General features: G+C 51.4%; 1 protein-coding gene across 2 annotated transcripts in view; it reads right to left on the bottom strand.

Moving 5' to 3' along the window:
- Nucleotides 1-217: 217 nt before the first annotated feature.
- OSBP2 (oxysterol binding protein 2) overlaps nt 218-11,010 on the bottom strand; it is a 278,206-nt gene continuing 267,413 nt past the window's right edge. For both annotated transcript variants that reach the window (XM_027865466.1, XM_027865472.1), the window contains exons 10-15: nt 9,407-9,527; nt 4,862-4,965; nt 3,117-3,212; nt 2,556-2,740; nt 1,369-1,592; nt 218-1,020 (exon numbers count right to left, since the gene is read on the bottom strand). In XM_027865466.1, the coding sequence (XP_027721267.1) occupies nt 878-1,020; nt 1,369-1,592; nt 2,556-2,740; nt 3,117-3,212; nt 4,862-4,965; nt 9,407-9,527 (873 nt within the window). In that variant the 3' untranslated portion in view covers nt 218-877. The remainder of the gene's footprint in view (nt 1,021-1,368; nt 1,593-2,555; nt 2,741-3,116; nt 3,213-4,861; nt 4,966-9,406; nt 9,528-11,010) is intronic.

Here is an 11,010-nt window from a genome sequence, read left to right as displayed (position 1 = left end):
AGAGGGAGAAGTGGTCTCTGTGTGCCGGCAGGTGTTGGGGGAGCACCAAGATGAAGCTGCTCACAGCTGCTGGAGAGGAGCTCGGGGCTTCCCTGGGGAAGGCGCCAACTGACAACAATCTAAAGGCTTTGCACTTCCTCATTTCTTCAAAGTCGTGTCTTTGCCTGGACACTTGTGGGGCAAGAAAGGACACTTGGAAAAACTGTCTGCTAAGTGCTGTACTAAAAATATTTACTAAACATCACGGCTGGAAAGAAAGTGAGATCAACAGTTTAAAATCAAACAAACAAAGTCCAAAAAGGGGTTTCCTAGGGAGCCCCGAGTGAGAGTGCCTCAGGCAGGTGGGGGGGACTGAGGTGGCTGCCAAGGCTTCTCCTCCAGAGCACCCGGTGCCGCGGCCGTGGGGACGTGCCTGGCTTCCACTGGGGCTCCTTCTGGGAGGAACCACGAATCGGAGCTAGAGAGGAGGCCAGCCATCCCCGGGGACACCCGTCCTCCTGGGAGATCCCGGACCTCGGCCCTCCCCGCCGCTCTCCTGAGTCTCTGGAAGGCCGTGCTTCGGTCAGTCGGGGAGCACGGGGCTGGCACGCCAGCTAGAAAGAAGCAGACTCAGCCTGTCCTCCCCAGACTTACTTAGTAACTAACTACTCCCACAAAAGAAAAAAAGTCACTATCAGCAAAAAAAAAGGAAGAAGAGGGGAAAAAAGAAAGGGAGATCCAATATGCGATTTTCATTAGTGCATAAAAAAATACGTTTGAATCCCTGGTCTGCTCGTGGGTTGTATTTGCGTTTTCATGTAGGGTCGGGTTTCTTATGTCCTCGCCTGGCTCCCCAGGCTGGCGGGTGCAGCGGGGCAGGCGGCAGGCAGGCCATGGCTCAGAAGATGTCTGGACACATGGACCAGTTCTGCTCCTCCTTGGCCTCCCAGTAGCCCCCCTTGTAGATGTAGGTCTCCTCCCCTGTGAAGGGGTCCATCTTCTTCTCGAACCACAAGGGCTTGTGCAGGTCCGCTTCCTTCCCTGTGGGGGCCGGAGAGAAGGGGTGCCTGTAGGGGAGCCTTGGGAGCCCCACCCCTGGCTGCTGTCTGCCCCTGCTTCCTAGCCCGGGGCTCCCCGTGTCAGTCAAGGGGAAGGGTCCTGAACTGGGTCCAGGAGTCTGGGCTTCTCCCTCAGACGAGCCTCCAGGCTGGGGTCTTCAGGGGCCTGGGGAGGGGGCCTAGCTTCCCAGAAGCTCACCTTCAGCTCTGGGCTTCTCTCTGTGCCTGTCCTGCCCGGGGGCCTTTCCCCCATCCTGGGGGCTCTGCTCTCCCACCCTCTGACTCTCCTTTGTGGTGGGTGGTGACCAGCGGTGCCGGGTGCCAGGCTCACCTTCTTCCAGGTGTTCATGGCTACTGGACTCCAGGCGCTTACGGCGGATCATCCTCTGCTTCTCCTCTAGCCGCTGTTTCTCAGAATTGGCCTCGTCCCACTGGCCGTTCTCCATGAGACGCTGGTCGGGCCTCCACCTGCTGTCCGTGGGGGCCACGCCTTCTTCAGGTTCGTTCAGGATCAAGGCCAGCTCGGAGAAGTAATACATGTTCTCAGCATTCTCCCTACAAAAGGCCAGAGAGAGGGCGGACCGCTGGAGAAGGCCCACCAGCCTCCAAGACCCTCTGCCACCCCCAGCCCAACTCAGCGGCCTGGGAGCATGAGAGGCCTCTTCCAGGGTGGCCTCGCATCTCCTGGGCCCACTCCCCAGGGGAGAAGAGAGTCTCTACTCAGGGCTTTTCTCAACTCCAACACTCTCCTCTCTGGGGTCCCTGGCACTGGCCGGTCAATAAAGGATAAATAAAGCCTCATTCAGGGCTCCCATGGGGTCAGGAGCCCTCCATCTAGCACTGTGTCCTCCTCTTACGCATTTTGCATAGTTTAATTTACGATTTGTTTATTTTTATGTGCAAATGTGTACATTTTACCCTCATCCTAATACAGTGAAGTCTTAGAGGGCAGAAAGCAGCCCTCCAAAACCATCTCAGCACTCTGCCTCAGCATCCTAAGGAGCACAGGAGACAGGCCACCTGCTCCGTGGGCGAGGCAGGGAGGCCTGGCTGGGACCGCTCTGGTCGAAGGACCAAGGCCTTAGGGGTGCACAGCTTACTTAAAGATCCTCTAACCCAAGGCTCTCGATTCAGAAAGGAGCCAACTAAGGGCAGGGAGGGGAAAATCATTGATCCCAGGTCCCCCAGTCGTCAGTGGAAGAGACAGAGTAAGGCCAGGTCCTCTGACCCCAAAGTGAGCTCCCTTTCAACCTAACCAGGCTGTATCACCAACCCAATTCAACACTGACTAAACACCCAAAGAGCTTTGAGCCCTGCCTGCTGCCCCCAGCATCTGACATCCCAGGTGGTTCTTCTGGGGAACCAGGACTGGGTCCCAGTGAAATGGGCTGAGCGTGGCCCTCGTCACCACTGGCAGCTAGTGAGGCCAGGGAGCCCCTCCTGAGTGCCTGGGCCCCTCTCTGCCCCTCGGGTCAGCATCGGGCTCTGGTTTCCGGGCCGGGCAAGGGGCTCACTCACGGCAGAGGGTACTTCTTCCACAGGAGCTTGGCCGGCAGGGTCTGGTAGACCATCTTCTGCTTGCCCTCCGTGCTGGGGCTACTGTGGCTGCTGTGAATGATCTTGGCACACTCCATCTTCTCATCCCAGGAGCCTGACAGCACGTAATGGGCTTTCTCTTTGCTATCTGTCACCACCCCAGTGACCTGGAACAGGGAGGGGCTTGTCACCTTCGGAGTCCAGGGGCCCAGCTCCCACCGAGGCTTCGGCCAAGAGGGGACCCCGACACCCCTCACTGGAGAGCCCCGAGTTCTTGGTAGTTATTAGGGAAAAGGCCTCAATTGGTTGTTTCCTGTTACAGCCTCATCCTAGGGCCCAGGGAGAGTCAATTTATGCTGATTCTCACCTTCCTCCTTCTTACTACAGAGGTGAGGTTAGAATTAGGTAAGCTCCACAGCCCTTCCCAGCCCTCACATTCTACGTGCTCTGCCCTAGGCCCTCTGGAGACTTCAGAAATGACAGAAAGTCAGACAGTGCTTCTCCCTGTTCTTCCAGGGCTTGTCCAGCAGCTACCCAGCCTACCTTTCGGGTGTAGTCTTTTGAGAAGTAGCTGTAGGGTGTAAACTTCAGCAGACACTTATCCTTTGTCTTATGGTTAATGATCTCTATGTCTCCTGTCTAGAGAACACAGGACAGAGAGAGGTCAGGGCCATGGTCCCAGCTTCACCTCCCTGGTGCCTGCCCCCTCTCGCTGTTCCTCAAGGCCGTGCTGCTCCAGTTCTCCTCCCCAACATCCATGCCGTGGCTGACAACGCCACGAGAAGTCATTCAGCAAGCATCGGTCGAGTGCTTACTGTGGGCCAGGCACCAGGAGGACCCTCAAGTGTGAAAGGAAGGGGACCAAGGAGAGTGGACAAGTGACCCGAGGGCACCCTGGATAAGGGAGGTCTGTCCATCGAAGGAGAACCTTCCGCCTTCCCAGCGCTTGGGCAGAAGCCCTCGCCTGCAGTGACAGTCTGGCCCAGGCTTTTACATCTACACCCTGACAGCACTCGGTTCCTTCTCTCCCCACGGAGGCCGTCAGCCCCTCCGCTTGTCCACGCTAGACATCTGCTCTGTGGGCAGTGGAGAAGAGGAGGCAGATCTGTCCTCCCCCACCCCACCAATTACTTTGTAGTGACTTGTAGGTGACTGTGCTGGCTCACACAGGTATGCCCAACACAGTAAACACTGGTGAACAGCCAGGTAGGAAGGGCGTGCCATGACAGGGAGGAGGGTGGGCTTTCCTGGCCTTTCCTGGCCCACAGGAGCTCCCTGGCTCTTCTGTGCCCCTTCCTTTTTTGGTTCCTCCCAGCCTGTGGGTGGGTCCACAGAAACAGGGCTATTCTACCACTGCCCCCCTGTGTGGCCTTGGACAAGTCCCTTCCTCTCCCCGGGCCTTAATTTCCCCAACTATATAAAGAACCCTTGCCTCAGCTCTAGTGACTGTGAGTGTGACCTACAGAGAGGAGAAGGGAGGTCCACACTGGCGCTCCCAGTGGTTCTACCTGCAGGCTCTTGATTGGCTGGCAAAGCCCTGGCCCTAGTCTAGTCGGGGGAGCCCACGGGGCCGCCTATTTCCTGGAGGAGGGCTGGGAAGGTGGGTGATGCAGGCATGAGACCCACTGGGCTGGAGGCAGTTCACTGCCGGGGACATTGGGAAACAGAATGCTCTGCACAGCTGGAGGTCATAGATGGAAGCCTGGATCGTGGTCCTGGATTTGCCACTGGGCCCCCTCTGACCATCTCCAAAGGTCCGTGTCTATTCTTCTCTTGGTTCTAACGTTCTTTTCCAGCCCCCACACTTGCTCTGCCTAAGGCCTTTCTCATGATCAGAGGATCCCAGGATCCTACAGTCAGACTGGGAAGGGACCTTGGGGGCACCCAGAGTCAAATGACTTGTCCAAGGTCACCGCAAGAGTCAGTGGCTGGGGGAGGTTTGCATCCAGGCCCTCAAACTGCAGACTTGGTGCTCTTCTAAGGGCCTTTTGGGCTCTGACATTTGGTTTCTACAACATCATCAAGGCCTTCTTTTCCTAGCGATTGGAAAACAGTAGCTTGGGGACAGCTAGGTGGCACAGTGGATAGAGCGCCGGCCCTGAAGTCAGGAGGACTTGAGTTCAAATCCAAACATAGATACATGAGACTTATTAGCTGTGTGACCGTGGGCAAGTCACTTAACCCCAACTGCCTCACCAAAAAGAAAAACAAAAAAACCCAGCAGCTTGGTACCGCCCCTGCAGCGTGGCCTAGGGAGGAGGGCAGGAGGTGGGGAGGACCGCTCTGACCTGATCAATCCAGAGCCTGCCCACAATGATATTGTGCACAGTGGAGGTACTCTTCCGCCAGATGTAGTGATTCCCGCTGGCTTGGAATTCCAGGTGAATGGCACCTAGGGGAAAGAAAAAGGTGAGAAGTCACAGCTTACGTAGTGAAAAATGGGCTGGCTAGTGAGAAGAGACCACCTACTGCCAGTCCTGGCTCTCCTACTCACCTTCTCCCTCTAATGACCTCGGGGGGTTGTTGGGACAGCCAAACTAAGATTTTTTTTCCTAATGAAAAGAGATTTTCTTTCTCTCACACCTCACTGCCACCAGAAAACAAACAAACAAAATCCTCATAATAAATATGCAAAATTATGCAAATAAATTCCTCCAAGAGGAGATTCTACTGCGTCTATGTCAGAAGAGGAGTGCCTTGTTTCATCTTCAGTGTCAAAGTTCTAAGGTCTTTTCCAGTTGTTTTTCTCTAAAATGTTATCACTGTATAAACTGTCCTCCTGGTTCTACTCACTTCACTTTGCATCAGTTCATGCAAGTCTTTCTAGGTTTCTCTGAAACCATCTCCTTCACCATTTCTTAAAGTACAGTGGCACTTCATCCCATTCATATACTTTGCTACTTGTTTGGCCACTCCCCAATGGAAGGGCATCCCTCAGTTTCCAGTTCTCTGCCACCATAAAAAGAGCTGCTAGAAGTATTTTTGCACACACGGCTCCTTTTCTTGCTTCCTTGATATTAGTGTAAAATAAGATATTGTACCGAAAATGCTTTGACAAGACCCACAGTCACTTCAACAAAGTAAATGGAAGGAACAACAAGAGAAACACTGAAAAGGATGGCTGTATCATCCTCATGGCCTCGGCTGGCCCTGGAGAAGAGCACAGAAAGGACAGCGTGGGGCAGCCAGGTGGCGTGATGGACAGGGTGCTCGCCTTGAGTTCAAATCTAGCCTCAGACACATAACACTTACTAGGTGTGTGACTCTGGGCAAGTCACTTAACCCCAATTGCCTCACCAAAAAAAAAAAAAAGAGGGGGGGGGGGGGGGAAAAAACCGCCTCCCCCCCCCCCCCCCCCCCCCGGAGGATGCTGTACACACGCTCATCAGACTGCGTGCATGTCTTGGCAGATTCTGCTGACTTGCTATTGTTCTTCTTCCTTCTTATTATTTGTTATGAGAAGAGACTTACTCTGTGTGTAGAGTCAAGGTGATGTAAAAAAAAAACCAAAAGATAACAATACACTTTTTAAAAATGCTTTGAAGAGTATAAAGAGCAGCACAGATGTAAGGGGAGCAGAAAGCCAATGAGAGAGTCAGGTTAGATCTCCTCCAGGCTCTCTGAGCTCGGACAGCCTAGGTTCTAGGGAAGGAGGGCCATGAGACCCACCTTCCAGTTTCTCTATCTACAGCCTGAAGCTATACCCCAAATGGGCTGTGTGGGGTGGCTGGGGTGGGGTCTGTGCACCCACTGGAGTTCAGGCTGGAGATGCCAGACATGGTCTGAGAGGGAGGGGATCCCTGTATTGTGTGGGAAGTTGGGCAGCGGGAGGGGGATGATCATGATCTTGGCAAAGCAAAAGCAAAATCAGACCCGATTGAGAGAGTTTTTGCTACATTTTGCTACTGCTTTTTGCTAAAAGATACCATAGATAATGAAATAATATCAGAAAATTTTACAGCAAGTTTCCCTGATAAAGGCCTCATTTCTCAAACATATAGGGAACTGAGTCTAATTTATAAAAACATGAGTCATTCCCCAATTGACAAATGGTCAGATGATATAAACTGGCAGCATTCAGAAGAAATCAAACCTATCTATAGTCATACGAAAAAATGCCCTAAATCACTATTGATTAGAAAAAGGCAAATTGAGACAACTCTGAGCTACCACCTCACATCTATCAGAAATGACAAACACTGCAGGGGGATGAGGCAAAGACAGAGACACTAATGAACTGCTGGTGGAGTTGTGAACTGGTCCAACCATTGTGGAGAGCAACTTGAAACGCTGCCCAAAGGCCTACAAAAATGCATGCCCTCTGACCCAGCACTACCACTCCTAGGTCTGCATCCCAAAGAGATTCAAGAAAAGGGAAAAGGACCCACATGGACAAAAACATTTAGAGCAGTTCTTTGTGTGGAGGCAAAGAACTGGAAGACGACCAGGGAGCAGCTGAGCAAGCTGTTGTGCTCAAAGAAACGCTGAGGAAGATGGTTTCAGAAAAAACGTGGCAAGACCCACGAGAACTGATGCAAGTTTGCGAAGCGTGGAGAACCGGGAGATCAACGTGTGCACTAACAGCAGCGTCGTAGCGGCCATCGGCTGTGCCAGACTCGGCCACTCTGATCAGTGCAATGTCCGAGGCAGGTCCAAAGGACTCATGATGAAAAATGCCCTCCATCTCCGGAGAGAGCCGTTTTCTTCCTCTTCTTTCTTTCCTTCTTCCTTCAATATGGCTAATATGAAATGTATTTTGCATGCTTTGCCACGTATAACTGATATCATACTGTTTGCCTTCTCAGTGGGTGGGGAATGTGTGAAAGAGAGGGAGAGAATCTGGAACTTAAAATTTAAAAAATGCTAAAAAAAAAAAAGAAGAGAAAGAAAGAAAGAAAAAAATCATTGCTATCACCATTCCCACTTCTAGCTTCTATCTAGAACTCCCCTCATGAAAGCCCTGGGAGGGATGGAGAGCCAGTCTTACCATCCCCATTTCACAGCTGAGAAAACTGAGGCCCAGACATGTGAAGTGACTTGTCCAAAGTCATACGGTTCACTGTCATCAGGATTCAAACCCATTTCTGGTGACTCCAAGCTCAGTGTTCTTTCCGTCAGAATCACAAATCTCAGATTTGGAAGGTAGGGTGTAGACTGAGGTACAGTCCCCTAAATGATGCATAGGAGGCCCACAGGCCCAAAGTCCAAGGAATCCTTCTAATGAGAACAGAAATCTACTTCTCACTGATTGTCTCTGTGTCCCTTCTCTTGATCTCACACAGATGCCGAGGAGATTCCAGTCTACAGCCTCATTAGGTTGGAGCAAGGGCAGGGGGAGGAATGCCCGGCGTGCAGAAGCCTCCTCAGTTGGGGACCGAGACAATGTGCTTCTAGCCCTGGCTCTGAAGGGGAGCAATGCTGAGAAGCCACTCAGGGGCCGAGCTCATCTCTCTCAGCTGTGCCCCAGGCCGGGAACCTTCTCCTTCCTTCTCTCTGCCTTCTGACCTCCCAACTAACCCCCCGCCCCCAGGCAGCCTGCCCTGACCTCTCTGAATCCCAGTGCCTTCCCTCCTGCCATGGCTTGTATGTACATGTGTGTTTGCTTGTTGTCTCTCCCAGTAGACTGGGAGCTCCTTGAAGGCAGGGTCTCTCTTCTTCCTTTCTTTGCATCTCCGGTCCTTGGCACAGAGCCTGGTAAACAGGAGACACTTCAATGCTTACTGACTTTTCACTCTACAGGCCTCAGTTTCTTCTGAAAATGGCAGGAACTGGAGGAGAGATTGGACTGGATGATCTCCAAAGCTCTAAACCCAATGACCCCGTGTCTTGATGCTGGGTGAGGATGGAGAGAGAAATGGATATGCTGACCTGTAATGAGACCCCGAGAGCTGTCGAGGGAACTCCAAGGCCCCAGGGAGGGGAGGAAGGTACAGGCTCAGGGATACAGGGCAGTGTTCCCAGGAGGACTCTACGTTTAAAAGATATACTTGGTTCTAAGGAAAAAATTCCTTCCCAAGTCAGTGGAGCCTGACTTCTTGGGAGAAACAGATTGAAAACCATTCACCCAAGAAAGCTGTTTGTGACTCTCCCACAAGGATGCCTTGGAAGTGAGCACTCTTATCAGAAAATCCCTCAAACATCCCTCCAGGTGATGACACAGGAAGCTGATCCAGGGCCAAAGCCGTGCTCCGTCATGGCTCAGGCCATCTCTGGGCCTGTCCAGGTAAATGAGACAGCCTTGAGGGCCCTCGCAGACAGACGCAGATGGGGATGGGTGGGAAAGGCAGGAGTGGAGGGGAGCGAGTAGACATAAGAGCATTACTTTGGAGCTGGGCGATCTAGCTCAGACATTCTGGTGACTTTGTGTCCTCACACATCTGGGTAGTTCTAGTGTTCTGTGCTCAAGGGCCTTCCCGACTCTGACTTCTGCTCTATAGTCTAACGTCCTTTCCAGCTTTAGCACCCAGAGGATTGCTGAGTCTCTGCCCACATCATCACCACCTCCTGCCCCCTCACTGGGACTGTGGGGGTGTCTTAAAAAGTCCTGCCCTCAGCCTTCTCTTAGTTCATTGCACCCTCCCAGGCTCAAAAATAATTTCTATGTCGATGACTCCCAAATCAACACAATATTCTAATTTCTCCTCTGGATCCCCATCCTCCATAATACACTGCTCCAGACTGTATATTAACTGTGTAGAAAATAGTGGTCAAGATCTTTGGCTACTGAGAACCTCAGACTCGATTTATTTTTGCACCTACATGCTTTGCTAAATAAACCACTGTCCAGATGTAACTACTTGGTTTCTTTACTTCACTGTAACACGTGGTCTTACCTAGTGGCATAATGGAGAGGTATTTGCCCCGGAACTTGCTGGAGATGGTGATTTCCTGCCACAGGGTCCAGCCATTTTTGGAGAACACATGGTGGGCAGCTGCAGGAGGGTGGTGACTCACCTAAAAACAAGAGTAGGATAATAAGAAAAATTCAAATCATCTTCTGAAGTTTTACATCATCAGCAGAAAACTGGCAAAGACTGATCAAAACAAAGTCAATGTGAGAGGGCCTGTGGAAGTGCTGACACAACCACGCCCTCCTGGTGGAATTGTGAACTGGTTCAACCATTCTGGAAAGCCATGTGGAATTATGCTGTAAAAGTGAGTCAAGTGTCCAAACTCTTTGACCCAAAGACTCCATTGCTAGCCTCAGTTAAACTGAGACCTGTTAAAGACCTTAAAAAGGCCAAAGTCTCCCACTACATTCGGATCCATCTCCAGTCATCCTGCTCTTCCGTCTTGTTACCTGGAGGTGACAATGAGGTTGGTGACCTTGCATAGCCTTCCCTCACCTAAATCCAATTTACTTGCAAGTCCTGGCATCACCTTCCTGATGCCATGGTCCTCTTCCAGAATGAAGGACAAACAACAACAACCACTGGTAGCCACTTACCCCAAGGAGGTCAACAGATAATCTATCAACCAATGCTGAGGCCATACCTCAGGCTGAAGTCAGTCTTTCTCTAGCTGAACTTCTAAGTGCAGAAGAGGTTTTGAATACCATTAGGCTCCTCTCGTGTGGCAGAGTGCCTGGTGCTGATTCTATTCAGCTGGGATTTATGAGACAGGGGGTCCACCACTCATACAAAAGCTGACAGAAATTTTCTGGGTTATACGGCAACAGGAGGTTATCCCCCAGGAGTTCAAGGACACCTCCATTGTCCATCTCTGTAAAGGAAAGGGAAAAAAGCTGTCCTGTGACAATCCGGGAGAGGGGTTTCTCTCCTACTTGTTTGCCAGCAAGATTCTTGCCAAAGTCCTCCTCAATAGGCTGATCCTTCACTTGGAAGACGGTCATCTATCCGAGAGCCGGCATGGCTTCAGAAAGGGCCAAGGAATGGCCAATATGGTGTCTGCTGCCTGATAACTCCAGAAGAAATTCTAGAAGCAGAGTAGAGGTCTGTACACAAAGTCTGTCAATCTGACCAAGGCTTTTGATACTGTTAGTTGTAAGGGCTTGTGGAAAACCATGGCAAAATGTGGTTGCCTGGAGAAGTTAGTCAGTATCACATGTCAGTTCCAAGACAGCATGTTTGCATGGCTTCTAGATAACGGATGATGCTCGTGAGCTTTCCCAGTCACCAATGGATTGAAGCAGGGCCGTGTGCTTGCTCCCATGCTTTTTAGCATGATGTTTTGAGCAATGTTGCTGGACGCTTTCGATGAGGACAAAAATGGCATCAAGGTCAGCTATCCCACTGGTGGTGAATTACTTAACTTGAAAAGACTACAAGCCAAGACTAAAGTGCAGGGAAAGGTGGTGTGCAGCTTTTTGTTTGCAGATGATTGTGCATTCAATGCAGCCTCGGAGGCCAAGATGTAATGGAGTCTGGATTCTCTGCCACTTGTGCTAATTTTGGTCTGATAATTAACACAAAGAAAA

The sequence above is a fragment of the Vombatus ursinus genome, unplaced genomic scaffold, assembly GCF_900497805.2.
Source record: "Vombatus ursinus unplaced genomic scaffold, bare-nosed wombat genome assembly UNPS02001287.1, whole genome shotgun sequence".
NCBI classification, from domain to species: domain Eukaryota; kingdom Metazoa; phylum Chordata; class Mammalia; order Diprotodontia; family Vombatidae; genus Vombatus; species Vombatus ursinus.
The sequence above is the reverse complement of the archived record's forward strand: the minus strand, read 5'-3'. Positions and strand labels throughout refer to the sequence as shown.